Source organism: Mytilus trossulus, chromosome 2, assembly GCF_036588685.1.
Source record: "Mytilus trossulus isolate FHL-02 chromosome 2, PNRI_Mtr1.1.1.hap1, whole genome shotgun sequence".
Taxonomy (NCBI): Eukaryota; Metazoa; Mollusca; class Bivalvia; order Mytilida; family Mytilidae; genus Mytilus; species Mytilus trossulus.
In genome coordinates this window covers 12,429,306-12,452,033 of record NC_086374.1, presented here as the reverse complement: position 1 = coordinate 12,452,033, position 22,728 = coordinate 12,429,306, and the positions used below count along the sequence as shown (strand labels likewise).

Below are 22,728 nucleotides of genomic sequence, written 5' to 3'. Positions count from 1 at the left end.
CTTAACCGTTTAAGTAATAGCTTCGTTTAAAGGCATCCGACTTACTTTGTCTTTTTTTCATCGTGCTATTATGTTTCTTTTAGTCTGTTAAATGGTTGCAATAGGTTTTACAGTGTTGTGTCTATTTTAATAACCGTTGTATCTATATTTAACTTGAATCCTACTGTGCAAACAAAGTGTATATTACAGTTTTTATGTTATTTACTACCAACAATCAAAACTATTTTAGCTGCATCTTTGTCACTTAAATTTCAACCATATAATCGCTCTCTTCATTTTCGTCGTTTAACATTTTGGATATTGTGTTGCCTTTTTCTTTGGAATTTATGTTGTCTGCTTGGTATTGTCTTTTATTTTCTCTCATTCTTTTTTTCTTTCTTTCAAGGATTGTATCTTTGTTCATCGAGCTCCCTTGATAAAAGCAACATTAGTATACCGCTCTTCAAAAATCATAGATTGACTGACAAAAAAACATCTGGTTTATGAATTAAAACCGAGGGACACACATCAACTATAAAAGAAAGACAAAGGAATAACAAACATACTGAAGAGCAACAAAAACAATGACAACATACATAAAACAAATCTATTTATGTGTTTGAGCTATTAATTTTGCCAATTGATTATGGACTTTCCGTTATGAATTTTCATTTTTGTGAATTATCTTTTAATAAACAACTGCCATATTTTTCACTTGATAAGGACATTTTGAGACAAAGTTGTGGGTTTAACCTGGTTTTATGGCTAGAGGAACCTCTTGCTTATATGACAATATTCAAAATGACACAAATACTAATACGTAACAGAAATGCATCACAATCGCACGCAAGAACACTGAACAAAAACGCACAGGACATTACAAACAGTCACTGTGATGTATTTTTGTAACGTATATATTATCTTGAAATTCATTATTGTCATTAGTCAAAACAATTAACAAGAAAATAACGGTAATGAAAGGCTATTGTATAATTTTTTGGTAAGGCTTACCACATTATCCAACCATAAACCACAACAGAAACATCATAAACCATTACATGACTGTTTGCTGTATAAAATAACGAGACACGTCGTATAGCAATGCAATTTCACACTTGGCAAAACAGTCATATTCGAGATAGGTCACGTTTGGTAATAATATAGACGATAAAACACAATCGAAAATGCTGTAAAAATGTCATAACTTAGTTTAGACACAGGCTCATTGTAAAGATCGACCAATTCGTTAATATGTTTGTTAATTTAAGGAGTGTAATTTGTAATCTTCCCTCCTCACGTGCTTTAAAAAAACAGATATGTTCGGATTCATTGAAAACAAAAATTATTTTGTGTTACCTTTATCAGTTTGTAATTATTATTCATTTTTTAATGCCTCAGTTGATATGCATGGTCATTATATAATAGTTTTCTTTACGGTATGGATGTTGTACATTTTAGATGACCATTAGGCGATATTAAGTATATTTAAATCGCATCCTTTGGTTTCCGGTTGAAAGACGTTTATGTATACTTAATTGACAATCGTATCTGATTGTTTTATTTTATTTCATTTATGAAGTAATCAACTAAAAATATTTTATTTAATGTTGATTATTAAGAAATTGTATAAAATTTAGATTCAATTAAAAAAGATATATATGCAAATTTTAAATTTGAGATCAACTAGTTCAAAATTTTAATATGAAACAGGTATACTAGAGTAAATCATTATTAGAAAATACCATTTAATCAATTGTTAACGACAGAATGGTCATGTGGTGATTTCTTAATGATAACCACCTTAAGTGATTTTGTGTAAGACACCAGTTTAAGACAGTTATGAGTTCTGAAATGAGGAATTGGTGTAACCTGTAAATTTGTTAAAATATTGATTTCATCATGTCAATTGGTTAGCCTCGGTCGATATAAGACGAACGGACGCCTAACGGATGAAAATAAAAGTTGTCCGTTGACAAATTTGTTATCCGTTGGGAGTCCGTTGATGTACTGACCAACTAAAACGGACACCTAACAAATGCATTACGGACATGCAAGGAATATGCAACGGACGAGAAACGGAGACGTACCGGACAGAACGGATGTCGAACCATCATGCAACGGACGAGTACCGCATAAAGCAAACACCTAACGGAAGCGTGCCGGATAAAATGGATAAACAAGATATACGAAAAAATTAAAAGCAACAATAATAATACATGTAAATCGAATTAATTTTGAAAATGTTCTGTGTAACTGGTTTTGGTTTGTTCTTCAAAATGCCGCTAAAGGGCAGTGTCTGACCTGAATAACAGCTGCTTGATTGTGGAAATGTGCCTTTATTCTAAGATCGACTATGAATAATAAGAATTCATGAACCTTAAGAAATCTAATTGGCATTTATCCGTTTCAGATCCGTTCATCATCCGTTTTATCCGTTATACGTCCGGTAGAAGTCCGTTTTACATTCGTTCAACATTCGTTCAAAATCCGTTTTATCAGTTAGAAGTCCGTTGGTGAATTTATATGCCAGAACCCCAACGGATGTATAACGGACACGTAACGGATACAAAACGGAAACGAAACGGACGAGTATTGTTCAAAACGGACGCCTCACTCGAACGTCCAACGAATCTTCTATCCGTTGGACGTCCGTTCAAAGTTTTCAACAGTTACATGCTCAAAAATTTCCACCGGACAGAACGGACGTCGACAAACAAAACGTACGCTTCACGGACATGCAACGGAAATGAACGGACGTCTAACGGATAAAAACGGACGTCTAACGGACATGAACGGATTGAAAAAAAGTTATCCGTTAGGCGTCCGTTCGAGCTATCCGGTAAGGTGTGACCGAGGCTTTATGAAAAACAACACTATAGTTTTTCAGAGAAAGTATCAGGTCGTGCTTAACATTTAGTCGAACATTTTAAGCTGCCGTTTAACTCTTTAATATGTTCAAAGAAACGCAGTCGACTGCAAGCCAACTTTATAAATTTACTTAAAAGTGAGGCGAAAAATACCACAGAGATATTCAAACTTCAAAAATCTCAATCCTTTAAACGGTTAGCTTTGCTATACATTTTAATAAGTTTTTGTACTACCATTTATAACACCTTAGCTTTATATGCCGAGTAAAGTGATGGTAACAAAAAGATTTGAACATGCAATCTAAACGTGACAGATATTGTTTTGTAGGAATAGTTTGAATTTTATTTTTTGGTAGATGTTAGGTATTCTCTCTACATCGTTTTACTCTGCATATGAATGACTTACCAAGTCAGGAGGATGGCCATTGTTATAATATTGTTCGTTTCTGTGTGTGTTGCATTTTAACGTTTTGAGTCGTTTGTGTTTTCTCTTATTTTTGAGATATTGAGATAAGACGTGGCACGGTACTTATCTATCCCAAATTCATGTATTTGGTTTTGATGTTATATTTGTTATTCTCGTGGTGTTTTGTCTGTTGCTTGGTCCATTGCTGTGTGTGTTGCGTTTCGGTGTTGTGTCGTTGTTCTCCTCTTATATTTAATGCGTTTCCCTCGGTTTTAGTTTGTTACCCCGATTTTTTTTGGTCCATGGATTTATGAGTTTTGAACAGCGGTATACTACTGTTGCCTTTATTTACAGCATGTCTTTTTGCATAGAAACATGTCAATTATTTAAAACGTATATTGACCGCTTGGTGTCTTATTGATTTATAAATAAACACCAGCTTAAGTGATTTTGTGTAAGACACCAGTTTTAGACAGTTATGAGTTCTGAAATGAGGAATTGATGTAATCTGTAATTTTTTATAATATTGATTTAATTATGTCAATTTTTTTTATACCGTATGATTATCAATTCTATAGTTTTTCAGAAAAAGTTTCAGGCCGCAAGTGCTAAACATTTAGTCGAACATTTTAAGCTGCCGTTCAACTCTTTATTATATCCAAAGAAATTCAGTCCACTGCAAGCAATCTTTATAAATTTACTGAAAAGTGAGGCGAAAGATCCCATAGGGATATTCAAACTTAAAAATCTCAATCCTTTAAACGGTTAGCTTTGCTATACATTTGAAAAAGTTTTTGTACTACCATTTATAACACCTGAGCATTATATGCCGAGTAAAATGATGGTGACAAAAAGATTTGAACATGCAAACTAAACCTGACAGATGTTGTTGTAGGAAAAGTTTGAATTTCATTTTTTGGTATTCTCTCTAAATCTTTTTACTTTACCTTACAGCTTGTCTTTTTGCATAGCAACATGTCAATTAATTAAAACGTATATTGCCCTCGGTGCCTTTTTGATTTTTGTGTTGTTTGGTTAATGTATCGTAGGTTTTTACGGATTTCTCTGTTTATTCATATTAACTTTAACCAGAAAGAGTTAAAAATATTTCGGAAATAAGTTGTTGTAATAGTATTGTGGAATACAATATATTTTTAAAATTGAAACTATAATTTTTTCACTATTTCGGACATCAATGGAAAAGATTCAGCGTTTAAATACTGTGGTAATTACCACCTAGGTACGCACGTAAATAGTCGTACTAGACTTTCAGAACAAGGTGTATATTTTTGCACATGTAGAATTTTTATGTTAATACAAGTCACACTCAGTGTGAAAAGATATTTACTGAGTTAGGCCATACACAGTGTATACTTGATAAAACTAATCATGTGCCGAGTTTGTCGTGACAATGAAATACTTTGTTGTATGGTCCAAGTCGTCTGCTGGGCTCCAGTGTTAATTGGGAGTTGATTCATAGGCATATAAATCTTGTATGTATATGCATGATATATACAAGACAAACACAATGAAAGAAACCAATACAGCCACAACCAACCAATACAAATACATGCCACTGATTCATTGACTTCCGCTCAAGTTAGTTTTTGATTGAAAACGTTACTGATAACCGAAAATTCGAGCCACAATGTATTTCCTTATGCTTTCGAAGATCTGAATTCATCCAATGAAGTTCGCTCTAAATTGACCTCGGAAACTGTTGAACGTCCACGGATTTTCCTTACCATCACCACAACTATCATAACCAGAGCTTCAAACACTTCACAGATGCATAACAGTGAAGCTCCAAGGCACAGTCCAAGTGATCCGCCGACATCTGATATCAACTGTGTAGCCTATAATTCAAATCTGATATAAGTTGTTTATAGTATAAAACAATTAAGATAATGTAAAGCTTATAAAATTAATAAATGTCGAAAAATAGGATAAACCACATTTATTTACTTTAGTCTTTTTATTTTTTTGTGTTTTAAATACACTCATCCTAGATATCAAAATTAAAATTGTGTACACCAAACATTCGTTTCGTTTACAAAAGGCTCATAGGTAAAGTATTACATTGTTTAATTTTCGGATCTAAATCCTGATGATACAACTAAAACTGGTTGACATCTTGTATTTACATTTATATGTAGAGTTGGAAGAAAATGTAATTAATTTTCCAAATAATAATACCAGTGACTAAAACGATACTGCAAATAAGACAGAACAGAACATTACTTACGTCATATAATGGCTCTTCAGAAATAACTTCATAGTTTAAGTCTTCAAAGTAGATATTAACTTTCAAAAAGTTATTACTAAAAAGAGAAAATATCATTACTTGATTTTTAATTCGTTACTTTAGATTACATACATTGAATACAAATGTTCTCTCATTATAATATCCAAGAGAGTGATCCTCATTTTACTATTTAAACAGTTTTTTCTCTTTTTTAAGTTAGATTTTTTTTTAAAGTTTTTTTTTATATCTGCTACTCTGTCTTGCGATAAATCGACAAAAAAAACCCATAACAATCAACCATTTTTAAAATGTAATAATAATAGTAATAATGGTATATTACCTTAAGCTGTGCCAGTATCTTAAATCACAATGGTCACCCCCAGTTGTATTGTATAACTCGTATGTTTTACATGCCTGATCAGTTAGTTCGCTCTATTTAAGAAAAAATGTAAATATGTATACTATATAGATATAATAATATGTTCTCAATGAACGGACTAACTAGTTTAACCCCGCCACATTATTTATGTATGTGCCTGTCCCAAGTCAGGAGCCTGTAATTCAGTGGTTGTCGTTTGTTTATGTGTTACATATTTGTTTTTCGTTCATTTTTTTTACATAAATAAGGCCGTTAGTTTTCTCGTTTGAATTGTTTTACATTGTCTTATCTGGTCCGTTTATAGCTGACTATGCGGTATGGGCTTTGCTCATTGTTGAAGGCCGTACGGTGAACTATAGTTGTTAATGTTTGTGTCATTTTGGTCTTTTGTGGATAGTTGTCTCACTGACAAGCATACCACATCTTCTCTTTTATAAGTATTGGTAAAATCATGATCATTAGACTTTATAAATTATTCCTCTTACATTAAGTTTTCTTGAATTATTTTTTTCTTCCAAAATTTTAAGAGACACAAGGCGTCACATTCATATTCACCAATAAGACGTTAATTCTCCTATTCGACCTTTAACATACTCAAACGTAAATCAAAATGAAAAAGTCCAAAATAATCAATTCAAAATGAATAAACTCGAAATTATGCATCAATATTTCGTGTGAATTTGAGTATAGACGTCATATAATTAACCATAACGGTGACCTTCCAAAGACTGTCAACGGTTATATAACCCATTTTAAACATAATCATAGATATGAATAGATAGCGAACTCGTACAATTGGAGTTTTTAATGTCTGATTCACTTCATATTATAGGTAAAAACAATATGTTAATAACCGTTTTTACCTATATATAAATTAGTGTTTGTATATCGAAAAAGTCAATAAAAAAAACCACTCTTGATTCACTTGTAATGTTGGCATTCTTTTTCTTTTACTAGCTGAACACATCTTGTTTATGCGAAACCCATCTATAGCTAAGTAGTTCAATTGAAGTTCACATATCAGTGGCACTTAAGTCAAACCAGTTGAAAGTAAAAAACAAATATGTATTTAAACAGAATTGAAATACAGCATATAACAAAAGTCGATCAAATTTAGCTCAGTTCAACTGTGTTAGGGGAAAATAAACCTTATTGTTTCGAGTATTTTTTCAAATTTTTATGAACAGTAAATTAATTTTTTTCTTAACACAGACTAGGACATATAATTGAAAGTTGATGTTCTAGGTTGCAATTACTCATGAAAATACAAGGTTTCTTATTTTTTTAGGGATATGATATATAATATTAGAGATTGCCCTGGCTGCCATAAAGAAATACTCCAGTGCTAACTTAATATGAGTCTATGTAAATTGATCTGTGTTTTGTAAAATTGTCTTTTGCAAGTGTGTTTTTATGATAATTCGATTGCTTACTCTAAATTATATATGGTACTGATGTTACTGAAAGTAATATCGTTTTGAAAAAAGATCAGTTTGGTGTTACATATAATATGATGATACGGGATAATCAAATGAAACACTTAGAAATTGCATTTCTGTAAATATTGACAATGCAATTCCCCATATGAACTCTTTTTACGACTAAAACTGTACAACTTTTAATATGAAGTTTGGAAAAAAATGTTATCCTAGAATTGAAAACTCAGATGCACTGCCATTGTTTTCAAAGGTCAACATATAGGGCTGTGCGGCATATTTTCATCGTTTATATGCCCTGAACTTTTCAGAGTTTAAACTAACACTAATTTTCTTAACTATCCCTTCCTCGAATAAAGGGATACCACAGATTTCAATGTAAACAATAGGCACATGTATATTTACTGCTAACATTTCCAATTTATGTATATTTCACTCCCGTATTTTAGTTGAGTTCGTGTTGTTTCTTAACTATTATTTATAACTGTTGATGTAAATGTCCTTTGGTTTTATGAGTCTTTGTTTACTCCTTGGTTATGATTGTTATCGTCTTATGTCTCTGTGAGATGGAACACAGAGAGCATGACTGGGAACCAGTATTTAAACAAAATTAATTTTCTATGAATATTCTAAATCTTCCCAAAAGAGGCGTGGTTTGAGAAACAGCTGTATTTACAAAGTACAACCTTTAAGATGTGTAGACTGGTATTACGGCTTATCCATATATATATTGTAAGCTTTATCATCCTTGAGAATGATGACATTATATAATAATAAAAGTAAAATTATAATTGTACAATGCATACTTAATATATATACTTACCAATTTAGTATCATGTGGCCATATCCGCCCAGAGAATGTAGTAGTGTAAGTATTTTCCCTGTTGGAAATATTCAGTTTTATTTACAAGACTTGAATATGAGTCAACAGAAACTCACCAATAGCACAGGAAATTAGTCTTGATATAGCCATTTTAACTATCACATACAAATAACAATCTGAACATACGTTTTGTAGTCATATTATAACAAAATTATCCAATACTGCTTAGGGTAAATTTTAATGAAAATGGGAGAGTCATAAAAATTGGGTTCTTTCGAATAGCCTGAGCAAAAAAGAACTAGAAAAAAGAATCGCACCACTGTTTCATTTTTTCTTCTTCTTCTATTCTTTTCTTACAGTCATTAGACCCAAAACATCAGCTACGATAACAAATTTAATTCTAGAAATGTTTGGCTCCTCAGAAGTATTCATCCTAATTTACCACAAAGAAAATGTCCGAACCTAATGTATTGATAAGTATTTGCAAACGATTCTTTGGTTTTAATTCAGTATATTTAGCTGTTTTAGAGGGAGGTAAAATATCGTATAATAGTAAGCAATTACAAAAATACATAAAAAAAACTTAAACAAGAAGAACTGTAGTTTTACCTGTATTCAAATCATTTGTATAACTTTAGAAAATTGCACAATATCTGAGGTATACGAAAAAAAAAAATTCCAGGAACAGATAAAGTTAAACAATTCACACTTCTTAAAAAGGTAATTCATGATAAAGCTGGAAAAAAACGTTTACAAAGGTTAGACGAGATCAGAAGAGACAAAGTATTTACATTTAAACGCAATAGAAAATTACATTTTAAAATCTGCCAAAATTCAGATGAAAGGAATTGAAAACAATCAATACAAAAAAAATAATTAGAAGGTGTTGACCACATTTGTTATATCTCTGGTTTTGATGAAATCATAGGCGTTTTTTTTATTTGAACAAATACATTTAGTTGAATAATTTAAGCTGTTGGAAGTTTGTACCTATTTATAGGGTAGGGGGATTTAGACGTTGTCATAGATTTATGCTGATATCCTGAAAAATAATCCATACAATTAAAACAGAAGTAAAACTTACAGACAAGGCTGTGGACAGTCACAATATCTATTCATATCTGATAACAAATCTCTTCTGACATCAATAGAACATCTCTTTTCTGAACGAAAAATAGAACACTTAAGAAAACAAGCAAATAGAAGAAAACAATCGAAACTTCATATATACATGTACGTGCATCTTACTCAGATAAACATTAAACTTCTATAGGCATACACATAATTCATATCCGAGTCTAAATTGAAAACTACGTTCAAACCTATGATTTCATATCTATATACATCAACTTATAATCACACTGTGTAATTTTTTATGTTACACTGTGCAATATAGCTCATAAAAGTCTAAACATATAGACATCTCATATCTACATACATCAACTTCTAATCATACTGTGTGATTCTTTATGCTACACTACGCAACATAGCTCATAAATGTCTAAACATATAGACATCTCATATCTTCATACATCAACTTCTTATCATACTGTGTGATTCTTTATGTTACACTGCGCAACATAGCTCATGAAAGTATAAACATATATGCATCTCATATCTACCTCTATCAATTTCTAATCACACTGTGATTCTTTTATTATGCTACGCAACATAGTTTATGAAAGTCTTATCATATATACATCTCATATCTATATACATCAATTTCTCATCACACTGTGTGATTCTTTATGTTACATTCATGAAAATATAAACATATCATATATATAAATACATATCTATTATATAGAAAAATGAAATCTAAAGCTATGTTGGAAGCTCCGACTTCGTTCTTATTTTTCTTATTATCTTTTTTTAATCTGTCATGCAATGTTCCAATATCTAAACTCACTCAATAACGCTTTTTGACTAACTGCATTGATGACAAGATGAATAAAATCAAACAATATATAAAACAACCTTTTAAATTTGAATAAACAAACTTTGGGTATAAATACACACCTGATTCAGTAAAACAACCTTTGGGTGTTTCTATTTTAACTTCCGTTTGGTCATTGAAACGACCAATTTCAGAATGAACATTTCCAACTTGACAATCACATCTCGCATATGCCAAATTCTCCCAGCATTGTTGAATGCATGCCTGTTTTAAAAAATAATTGAAGACCAGATATGAGAGATGTACATAATACATGAGTACTCAAGTTTTATAATTGAACACTGAATGACCAAGAGCAGGATGATTTGGCTAACCTCTTTTCTAAGTACAGTACTTACCAAACAAATTGTTGCCCTCATTATTTGTTTTGTTTTAAACAAGCCATTAAAAGGTAAAGTATGTGTTCAGTAATGATATTATTCATTAAATTGAAAATGGGTACCAGAAATGACAAATTCAACATTTTGTTTGAGGTGTATATTCTTGTTATCTTATTTATTCATGTTTTTGTCTAACTTCCAGTGGCATTAAGTACATGTTTACCATGAAAAGAACGTGTTAATTTGATATGAATATCATGTTGTTGACTTAAAACGTCACACTTAGTCGTAGCTTTAACATGCTAGTATACAAACGTACAGGTCGGTAGATGACATGCCAACCTAAATTTAGTCCTGGCTAACGCCCCAAATATAAGCATTATGATCATCGGAGAAGCAAAAAATACTCAATTTATAGTTTCTGGGTACAAAACTCATGTCAGGGGCTACTTGTATATTGACATAAATCTTTGTTTTAGCTCTGTGAAATGCATTGATGATTGGAAAGTAATGAAAATGGACATTTGCATGTTTTGAATCAAACTCATGTTCTCTCTTTTCCAACAGTTTTCATGTGTTTATATTATACAGAAATTATCATAAATATTATACCGACCACAGAAACCGTTTAACCAGCAAAATCCACCAATACAGACGTACAAATAAACGAAACAAGGAACAATAAATAGTCCATAATATGAATATGAAGTATGACTTTTATACCTGTGTTGAAAAGCGTATTCCATTCTGCTTAAAGTATTCTTTGGGATCAACACAAGTCCCATAAGGTTGACCTTTTCTTTCAATTCTTGTCTGAAATGAATTTATTGCTTCGAATGTAAAAGTACATATTGCTGTCACAATACATATAAAAATTACAATCCTGAACACTTTAGTTAAACAATCACACGACCGACATTCACTTAAACATAACTTTTCATTGTCGAGCAGTTGAAAAGTATTTAGTTCGTGATTTGTTGAAAAATGATACCAATTGTATCAAAAAAAATGATAAGTTAATTTTTGTTATAACTAAACCTACAGTCGAACAAAACAGTTTAACAAAAAGGTAAAACGACAGATTATGTACTTACAGAAGATACGACTTTTATTGAATTTGTAGCATATCTGTATGTTGAAAAATCGTTAATGATAACATATCCATGAATAATTAGACTTCTATTGTTTTCAGTTGGGTTTTTTTTAGGATGATAACTACGACAAAATCGAAAAATTAACAATACAACCCAAGACATCCAGCCAAGTTTGAATATGTTCAGTTTAACAATATAACTTGGATGACTTTTTGAGTCGCGTAACTGTAAATACAGACTTGGCTATTGTAATTGTAAGAAGGACGACCGTTGCAACACCTAATAATTGATTTCAGTACGCGTGTATAGTTCTAGTAGTGCGCTCTCAAGATTTAGTGATTTAATGTAATATTTAAAGACTGATATTACATGCATAGCAGGAAACGCTTAACATGTACACTCAGTTTTCGCTCCTTTTGGAATTCCTCTGAGTTCCTAAATTTATAATTGTTACCTTGATTTTTTTCTTTTTACTAATTTTATGAAATTTGATCTTTCCAGTCTAGCTCCTTTTTGGAATAAATGTGATTTCCTCGATTAGTTTTTAATTTTCCGTTCATCAATTATAGAGATTTGAAAATATGTAAAGTATTTAATAGTTTCTATATTAAAAAGCTTTCAAATTATAGATTTTGTTTGTTTTACCATTTTTAATCCTATTGAAGTCTCATATCCCCCTGATACCGTCAATCCCTCTTCCAGCGGTAATGGGAAGCTTTTAGGTTCATGAACTACCATCCTCATACCATATCCTTCAGTAAGATCTTCTACTGCCTCGTGATTCTCTAAATTAATGGTAAGCACCATTCCTAAAAAATACATCAATATCGAAATATAAAATGCGTTTGATATTCTTTTCGTTAAAAAAAACTAATCAGTATATTTATTATCTTGTTCATTCCGTAAACTTTGTTTCTAATATCTATGAGAAAACGTGCACCGACAACAATGTAATTAGTCACGCTTTAAATGCTAATCGCCATCTTACAAATATTGAAGGGACAGCGATAAATATTTATGATATATCAAATATTTGTTGATTCTAATTTAATTCTTTTTTATCATTTGCATTATTTGTGGGTTTTATCCTCTTTTCAATTAACATGCCGCTTATGTACAACTTGAGAATACCTTGCAGTTAGTGCATTAAATATAACAATTGTTTGATTTTAGAAGTACAAAAACAACTAACCGCTTCGTGGTCCGGTACTTCCAGCAATAAACTTTGATGACTGGATTGTAAAACAGTTACCGTATTCATAGGTAACAACATCTTTAATTGATCTGCAAAGGTAGATTGAGAAGTTAATGATGAAAGGATTCAAGTGCTGAAATCAATATTCCGACCCTTTTAATTAAGATGGAGGCACACTTAGAAGTGGGCCTACCTTGATAAATAAAAAACAAAGGCCCAATGTAGATGCAAGTATTTTGTCTAAGGCACATCCCGATCAAACAAAACTCTTAAACTGACATTATCAAGACTTTTAATTTGTTGATTTATTAAATATTTGGTTATATTTTTCTTGTCGACCTATTCCTTTATTCATATGGAGCTGATGTCATACAGAAGCTCCTTATGAAAAAAAATATAAACTAGCATTATATTTAAATTTAAGATCCGCATATAGATGATGTTCTCATGTCTAATATTTGGTTTTATCTGTTCGACATTTTTGTCGTTTTGCGAGTTTTGCCATGAAAGTGTAAGTTTTTATTTCACTTTGGTATATTTTGCCTTGCCTTTAATACATATCAAATATATTAGAATTGCAAGATATCAGTTTACAAGGTATAAGGCATCTTGATAACGTCAGTTTCAGAGAATGTTTTTATCCCTCCCCTAAATAAACTAATTTCTATGTTGTGATGTTATGCTATTGTTTCAGAAAAAGGGAGAAGGTTTGGATCCATTAAAACGTTTAATCCCGCTTCAAATGTTTGCACCTGTCCTAAGTCAGGAATCTGATGTACAGTAGTTGTCGTTTGTTTATGTACTATATACGTGTTTCTCGTTTCTCGTTTTGTTTATATAGATTAGACCGTTGGTTTTCCCGTTTGAATGGTTTTACACTAGTAATGTTGGGGCCCTTTATAGCTTGTTGTTCGGTGTGAGCCAAGGCTCTGTGTTGAAGGCCGTACTTTAACCTATTATGGTTTACTTTTTAAATTGTTATTTGGATGGAGAGTTGTCTTATTTCCACTCACACCACATCTTCCTATATCTAATATAATAATTCAAATGTTGATTTCTGTAAATAACCGGAAAGGTTTTTCTGCTGTTACAATTTCTCTGAATAAACTTGATTCACACATCTACATAGACATTTCATTTTATATAAATATATTATTCTGAAAGAGCCTTTGTTGAACCTTGGTTTAGAGAAACATAAGACATACAAAATAATATTATAAAAAATAGGTTGAGGTAACAGCAAATAGATTCTAGACCAGAAAAAAATACACAAGTTTAAAGGCTTCCATTTATCAGAGAGAATCCATTTTTGATTCATAGTTCTAATGAAATTAAACAATTTTTAAGTGTGTATTGTAGTGAAAAATCATAACTGCTCCTAACATTAGAGTGTAAATGTTGGTACAATACTTTTTATCTATTCATTCTTTCATTTGTTCTCAATTTCAAGATGACCTATTTCAGTTCCAAGTCAAACTATCTAAGTTCCTAATCGAACTATTTCAGTTAGAACAATAATGTCCAACTACCGTCTATTCGTACATTTCCGTACTAAGGTCCATGTTTCATCAACATTATATAACTTAAAGTATGTCTATACATACAGGTGAGAGGTTTAGTTAGCTATAAACAAGGTTTTACCAACCATTTTCTACATTAAAAAATGTCTGTACCAAGTCCGGAATATTACAGTTGTTGTCCATTCGTTTGATGTGTTTCAGCTTTTGATTTTGTCATTTTATTAGGGACATTCTATTTTGAACATTAAACTTAAGGAAAAAAAACCAGGCAGAACGACAACGACTTATGTGTAATTATTTTCTTAAATGAGTTTATAAGAATCATCAACCAGTCGATTCAAATCAAACCATGTTTAAATGGATCGGCTATCGTGTTGTGCGATTTTTTTCTGATAGGAATGTGAGCAACATGTGTCGCACAACTTTATTTCTGTTTTGATGAAGCTGTTTTAATAATGTCTGTTTCTAATTAACGTATTGGTACATTGGAACGTAAACTTCTTATTTTTTTTTGGATTTAGAACAAAAAGAATAAATCTCAAATTTAAAAAAAAAGTCTATGTTTTCATTTTTTTTCTTCTAAAAAAATATTCCTAGGACATGCACAGTTTTGTTTTCGTTTAATTGAAATACAAACTTTCTCATCACACGTTCATTTGGGCCAGACTATTGTGTCGTTAGAGCTTTCACATATAAAGGAAACCGATGCTCTTATGTTTATGCGTTTTTTGTGTTGGTTAAAAATGATTTAAAGCTTACGGGTCACATTTTCTTCCATTGAACTGGCAGTCGAGAAGCATATTTTTCAGCTGATGACCAACTTCCTTTTTTTCTTTCCTTAAATGAGATACAAATTTGCATTACCAGTTTCAATACATCATATATATCAAAACAATGCCATATTTCAATTTTTTTTTAAGTATTGCATTTTATAATACTGCGCCGTTATAAATAAAGTACAAATGTTCATCCGGGTGTTTTATTTACACATTCTTATGATTCTGTAAGAAACTAGAAACTGATAAGGATATTGTTTCATATTATGACATTTCTTTATTCAAAAATTATTTTTCCCACTTCCAACTTGGCATTTCTCATTTAAAATTTAACATACACAGGTAATTTAATTTACAAGTTGCCATCTCATCTCGACGGTCCTTCCTTTGAAAGAATTATTGTACGCTCGAGAGACGTTAAAGTGAAACTGAGAAATGTCAAGTTAAAGATTGGCTACACCGTTTAAAAAAAATATTATGACAACAGCTTAAATGTAATTTGTATAAGGCGTCATGATGATTTCTACAGTAGCAGACTATGTCATATAACATATTTTAGAAACTGTAGGCATTGAATTTGTTTGGTGCGGCATTGTTGAGTATTTAATCATATATATATTTGTTGTTCTTTTTCTATTCATATGTTTACTCAACTAATTCAAATCAAACATGTTGAAAGAAAAATCATTCCCGACAACTTTCTTTGTGTAAATCATCAAAAATATAAATAACATGAATTTATTTGTTAACACTACTTGTTGACCAGTGGTTTATTTGAGGTTTGAGTGTAACATGTGATAAGCTACTTATGAATATATTTTGTCCGTCTCCTTCAATTGTAAGTATTTATTCTATGAATTGTGATCAAGTATAAAAGCTATACATGTACCTGTCAATCTGCAAGTATTCTTTTAAAAAATATTCATACTGAGTAGCATCGTGATTCAAGGGAGATGAGTAGTAATCTTGCCACAGATCCCAAGAGTAATCATAATTTGTATCTTTGACTCCATAATCCCAATAATCCCAAAAGTCACTATCAAATCCATAATCTTTGTGATCCGGATCACTTGCGGTGGTGGTCATGGTGGTAGAATTATCTGATCTAGAAGTATCACGAGGTGATTGTACTACGAATGTAGATCCCGGATAAGAGGTAGATTGTGAAGCTAATGAGGCAGTAGTTGTGGATGCTGATGAGGCAGTAGTTGTGGATGCTGATGAGACAGTAGTTGTGGATGCTGATGAGGCAGTAGTTGTGGATGCTGATGACGCTGTAGTTGTGGATGCTGATGACGCTGTAGTTGTGGATGCTGATGAGGCAGTAGTTGTGGATGCTGATGAGGCAGTAGTTGTGGAGGCTGATGAGGCAGTAGTTGTGGATGCTGATGAGGCAGTAGTTGTGGATGCTGATGAGGCAGTAGTTGTGGAGGCTGACGAGGCAGTAGTTGTGGATGCTGATGAGGCAGTAGTTGTGGATGCTGATGAGGCAGTAGTTGTGGATGCTGATGAGGCAGTAGTTGTGGATGCTGATGACGCTGTAGTTGTGGATGCTGATGAGGCAGTAGTTGTGGAGGCTGACGAGGCAGTAGTTGTGGATGCTGATGAGGCAGTAGTTGTGGATGCTGATGAGGCAGTAGTTGTGGATGCTGATGACGCTGTACGACCAGATGTGGTAATCGAGGTTGTCTTAGGTTGCTGTCTGGAACCATGTGTTGAATAATTTGGTGATGGCTGTTCGTATGTTCCCTAATATAATTGAATTATAATGTGTTTAAGTTGAATGCTACTTTTAAATTAATGTCTAATGTTAAAACAAGAATATGGCAGTACTTCTACCTAGATTGAAACGTGTCTGCGTTGTCCTAGCCTGCGGAACCGTAGCTCTTAGGTCCTTATGTTATTTTTGGACTGTTTGCGGACCATAGATCTACGGAGTTTTCCTATTTCAAAACATTCGGAATTGCAACCCAGGGTTCAGGTCGCATTTATTGCCCCCCAAAACTATTGTTTATAATCCCTGCAAAGCTTTTTCTAGGATATGACGTACCTATTTATGTTTGAATATTCATTTTCTTAACACTTTTATGTAATTATTTCCATTTGTATACATACTCCACCTAATTTTTTTGGCCATATTGAATCTTTTCGAACGTTTTGAAATAGGAAAAATCCGTAGCTCTGTGGTCCGCAAATAGTAAAATAAAAAGACCATAAGGACCTAAGACCTACGGTTCCGCAGCTAACATTGTCCATTCACCAGTAACATAGCTTGCCAACTTGATTTGGTGCTTGTATGTATGATTTCGCGAATGAAATAAAAGCAAATCGCGTTGAACAATTGTATACCTATTCCCTAACGCAAGAAATATGTATCAGTCGAGTATGCCAATTGTATGTAATATCTGTATTTGTAGAAATAAACACACTTTTATCATTTTTTAAGAGTATACTTTGAGTTGGTCTAAGACAATTATAATAGAAATGGTTATTCTGTCTGGAAAAGAGAACGAGATGGAAGTTAAGGTAATTAGAACATGTCAGTCGCCATCTTTGAAAAAAGACATGGTTATAACTGTCAACCAGATCTTGCTGATGTGTGTAAAATTTATGAAAGGATGATTTTAACCTCACTACTTTGAACTCTTATTTTTAAAACATCATTGTGAGCACCAACCCTGTATCAAATAAATCAAAATAGAAAAAAAGTCCAGACACCAATCTGTGTAGTTTTATAAAAGTCCATACAACAGTCAAACTTACATTGAGAATCTGTTGCAATGTTTCACTTTTGATTTCATGTATTTTGGACATGCGTATTGTGTTCATATTACAAATAGTAATTGCTGGAAAAGGAAGAGGCTTGAATTCCATCTTCACGTTGGTTTTAACAGGATAAGAATAATAAATCATTCCAATGGTATAAAGCTGGTACACGGCGAATGACAGAAGACCAAGAAAAGCGACTGTCCAAACACATTTCAAAGGCGCTGATTTAGACCCAGCCAGATAAGATACACCGTGAACATTTGATTGTCCTGCTAGATCTGAAAGAAGTTTTTTCAATGACGGTTTTTGCTCAAGTCCACCATTGCCTATGTTCTGAAAAAAAAATGTTTAAGAAAATCGATTGAAATATTCTACATACGACGAATAAGCATAAACGTAAACAAGAGAATGTTTATATTCCTAACACACAATATGTACAAGATGTACATATATCCTTTGCTTAGTATGGACACAAAGAATGAAGCATATTCCGGCTTGGGTTCAAGACAAATAGATATATCTTTTATATGTAACAAGTGGTGTGACTTTAATAAGGAATTTGTCTTGTCTTATCTTGTCTTGTCTTGTCTATAAACAAATCTGATTTAGTCTAAGTAACCTACGGAAGCCCTAGAGTACAATCCAATATTAAATTACAACTTGTGCGCACAATTTGGTTGCTCATACGCACAATTTGCATTGTGTTTGCATGTTTCTTAATTTCTTCAATTTTGAAAAAAAGTTTGAAACTTTTCTTTCTGTTGTTATCTTCATGCAATAGCATCTCCAAAATAATTTTTTAAACATCATTCATTGGAAATGTTTACCAAAAGCTAATATAAAATCTATATCTAAACGTTTTTTATGATTTATCGTTCATCTCTTTTTTTTCTATAATTTACTAAAAGATCCTCAGGTACCAGCTAATAATGTTAGGATCAAGCAGCATTTGTTATATACTATAGAAAATCCTATCAAAATAATTTTTATCAAAGTCTTTCAAAGCAGGTAATAAGTTAGTCAATGTTTTTGCAATCTATGAAACACAGTTCACCAATAGTAATTTTCAAATGGTGCTGTCAACGTAATACATCTTTGCATAAAAACTAACAGTATTTTTTAATTAATCATAGATGTAATCTGTCAGATTTATTTGTAGATTGTATCTTAATGGTAGTGCCAATATCCTTCTGTTTGTTAAGACTTCATATTTTTCCTGATCTTGTTTTTGTTAATTGATGAACTATTGTTAACCTGATATTCAGCCAGATAAGTTGTAACTTTGGTCGGATGGGTTAACCCAAAGTGATTTGTGAGATTCCATCTGATAAACCGTGTTATTCGTGTCAAGAGGTAATGTGATATATTGATACGACAGAGACCATCATCTGGCATTTGCTGTTATGTTTGAAACGATTTTTAGTTGATAGGAAGTAATAATGTGATATATTATATCAGCATATTGATATAGGATAGAATTATAGTCAATGTTTAAGCGTTGTTTACTCGAGTATAATGATATGGGGAATACTTATAGTCAATATGTAAGCATCGTTTACTCAAGTGTGATAATGCCTAAATTGAAATATAAGTGGCAAGTTAAATAGTAATTTAATATCTTAGATACATCGGAAATATTTACATTATAACTGGCGGTATTTTTGTTTATTCTGTCGATGTTTGTCGCCATGAAGTTCTGGAAATAGATATCTTGGGAATTTGAATATCCATGTTTAAGACTAAGAAAAACGTTCAATACGCTTAGTTTTTTCGTCCTTTATTAGTTTACGTAATAAGCTTTCTAAAAGGTGTATAAGAACACTGGGTTTTATCAAATTAGAAGAAATCAAAGACAAATCGAAACTGATGATATATATGTATAAAAAACATTTATTAAATAAAGGCAACAGTAGTATACCGCTGTTCAAAACTCATAAATCCATGGACAAAAAACAAAATCGGGGTAACAAACTAAAACCGAGGGAAACGCATTAAATATAGGAGGAGAACAACGACACAACACCGAAACGCAACACACACAGACACGGACCAAGCATCAGACAAAATCCCACGGGAATAACAAATATATGAATTTGGGATAAACAAGTACTGTGCCACGTCTTATTTTAATATCTCAAAAATAAGAGAAAACAAACGACTGTACACAACATTAAAATGCAACACACAGAAACGAACAATAATAAAACAATGGCCATCTTCCTGACTTGGTACAGGACATTTTTAAAGGGAATAAAAGTGGTGGGTTGAACCTGGTTTTGTGGCATGCCAAACCTCGCACTTTAATGGCAAAGTTAAACGTAACATTAAAATGACGACATAATATTACAGGACTACAATACAAATGAATAGGAGAACATATTAGACAAAGAAACACATGATTAATAGATAACAAAAAGAATCAGGTTTAAAATTCAATACGTCAAAAACGCGCCTCTGTCAACACAAGACTCACCAGTGACGCCCAAATATAAAAGATCGAAAGTGAAAAAAAGTACAAAGTTGTACAGCACTGAAGATCAAAAGTTGAAAAAGGTTGTGCCAAATACGGCGTAGTTTTTATGCTTGGGATAAGAACATCCTTATTATTTAGAACAATTAATGCTATTGTAAACAGTAAATTTTATCAAATGAATATAAAAGAGATATACATAATGAAACTGAAGTATTAACTAATTACTAAAAATTAAACCCGAATACATAATGCTAAGACCAACACAGAATAGACACACCCGACTCAGTTCAGGCCTAAACGCAGTAAATCATAATTTTTTAAATGACGTCACATACGATGGCGAAAAGGCACAAACATTACGCCACATTTGAATTTATGAAATTTATAAACAGCATGACGTACGTCACATATGAAAAACTGTAATTCAAAAGTAAGATAGAATTAGGATTGATTTAAGATTATATTAGAACTAAATACTGATATTACATTTAAACACAATGCATATTGCAATACTTATTAATAGCAATTAACTATAATATATATATATATGTCCTGTTTGTTATAAATCCAACTTCAAACGTAAATTATCGTACAAAATTAAATATAATTAATAAAGGCGGTGATTAATACATTAAACCAGGGATATCGTTACCATGAATTACTTAAAACCTTTACTAAATTTTTCCATAGATATAAAGATTTGGTTTTGAAGTTTGGTTGTACTTGTAGAAAACTTATTTCAAACTGGATAGGACATCCTCATTCATACGGAAATGTTGTTAACCGTGCCCGGAAATTTAGAAATGATCCATGTTAACTTGTTGCTCCTTTAAATAAACTTATTCTTTAAAGGTTGCCTATTCAACACTGTGATAAGATCATTGAATATTGTTTTTATTGGTATAAATATTGACGTTGTTATAAGTAGATTAAAAGCTAACTAAATATTACTAGTATGTTATGTTGTACTGTTATACCACTGTCCCAGGTTAGGGGAGGGTTGGGATCCCGCTAACATGTTTAACCCCGCCACATTATTTATGGATGTGCCTGTCCAAAGTCAGGAGCCTGTAATTCAGTGGTTGTCGTTTGTTTATGTGTTACATATTTGTTTTTCGTTCATTTTTTTACTTAAATAAGGCCGTTAGTTTTTTCGCTTGAATTGTTTTACATTGTCTTATCGGGGCCTTTTATAGCTGACTGTATGCGGTATGGGCTTTGCTCATTGTTGAAGGCCGAACGGTGACCTGAAATTGTTAATGTTTGTGTCATTTTGGTCTTTTGTGGATAGTTGTCTCATTGGCAATCATACCACATCTTCTTTTTTTTTATATACACGGATAATGCTTTTTTTATTGATACGATCATTAATCCTCCGTCATTAATTATTCAAAACTTACTTGAAAGAGGATAATAGGTACAAAATGATTCTACATAGAAAATATATTAAAAAAGAACATGACTAAATTGTATAAATATATTAAGGTTGCACTTTGTAAATGAAGCTTTTTAACAAGCCACGCCTCTTTTGTGAAAATATATTCATAGATATGTTTGTGTGTTTACGTACTGGTTCCCTGATATCATCTCTGTGTTTAATCTTATAAAGACATCCCTTGGGAATTTTTCATGAAACTTTCTGGTAAAGTGATACAAGTTTAATGACAAAGAGCCAGTCCCTATTGGAAATTGCATTGTCTATATTCAAACACATTTCTGAAATATTTGCAACTTCGAAAGTACATAAACTTGACGTAAGAAACTAATTCGTGTATACATACTGTAAGTCGTTATCAAACTTCTAACCAAAGAAAAACAAGTAAAATGACAGTGTTTCAAATTTCAGAATGCCATATCGATACCAAAGGGTCAGTCAAACTCATAGATCGAAAACTGACAACGCCATGGCTAAAAATGAAAAGGACAAACAGACAAACAATAGTACACATGGCACAACATAGAAAACTAAGGAATAAACGACACGAACCCCACTTAAAACTAGAGGTGATCTTAGTTGCTCCGGAAGGGTAAGCAGATATTGCTCAACATGTGGCACCCGTCGTGTTTGTTTATGAAATAACAAATCCGGTAAATTGTCTAATGCGGTAGGTCACATTTATGAGAGGGAAAGGGATTGTAGACTTAATGAACATATCCGATATCATTTGTGAAACGGTAATTCCATAACGGTCAACCAACTCGTGATGGCGTCCGTAAAAAATACGAAGAGATGATTTCAACTTCACCATTTGGAATTCTTGATTCTATAACTTCCTTGTGAGCAACAACCCTCTATCAAGAAAATTATGATAGGAAATACCAGCACGGGAATATCGTATCAATTGGGAGACATATACACCGTATGCAGGTGGTGCTGGAAGGTTGCTACTTAGAAATGGAAGGTTCACAGTTGGAAAGCTAAAATCATCTTTTTTGTCGTGAAGTTTTGTTTTCAATCGACTCTCATTGTCAATTTCTAGATGTAAGTC

General features: G+C 32.2%; 1 protein-coding gene across 1 annotated transcript in view; it reads right to left on the bottom strand.

The window, feature by feature from the left end:
- Positions 1–4,708: 4,708 nt before the first annotated feature.
- The window catches only part of LOC134705607 (degenerin deg-1-like), a 38,477-nt gene continuing 20,457 nt past the window's right edge, over positions 4,709–22,728 (bottom strand). Inside the window, exons 2-13 of the mRNA XM_063564330.1 lie at positions 17,761–18,099; positions 15,887–16,746; positions 14,981–15,058; positions 12,699–12,790; positions 12,152–12,315; positions 11,136–11,225; positions 10,155–10,296; positions 9,220–9,298; positions 8,136–8,193; positions 5,838–5,929; positions 5,498–5,573; positions 4,709–5,108 (exon numbers count right to left, since the gene is read on the bottom strand). Coding sequence (XP_063420400.1) covers positions 4,911–5,108; positions 5,498–5,573; positions 5,838–5,929; positions 8,136–8,193; positions 9,220–9,298; positions 10,155–10,296; positions 11,136–11,225; positions 12,152–12,315; positions 12,699–12,790; positions 14,981–15,058; positions 15,887–16,746; positions 17,761–18,099 — 2,268 coding nt within the window. The 3' untranslated portion in view covers positions 4,709–4,910. The remainder of the gene's footprint in view (positions 5,109–5,497; positions 5,574–5,837; positions 5,930–8,135; positions 8,194–9,219; positions 9,299–10,154; positions 10,297–11,135; positions 11,226–12,151; positions 12,316–12,698; positions 12,791–14,980; positions 15,059–15,886; positions 16,747–17,760; positions 18,100–22,728) is intronic.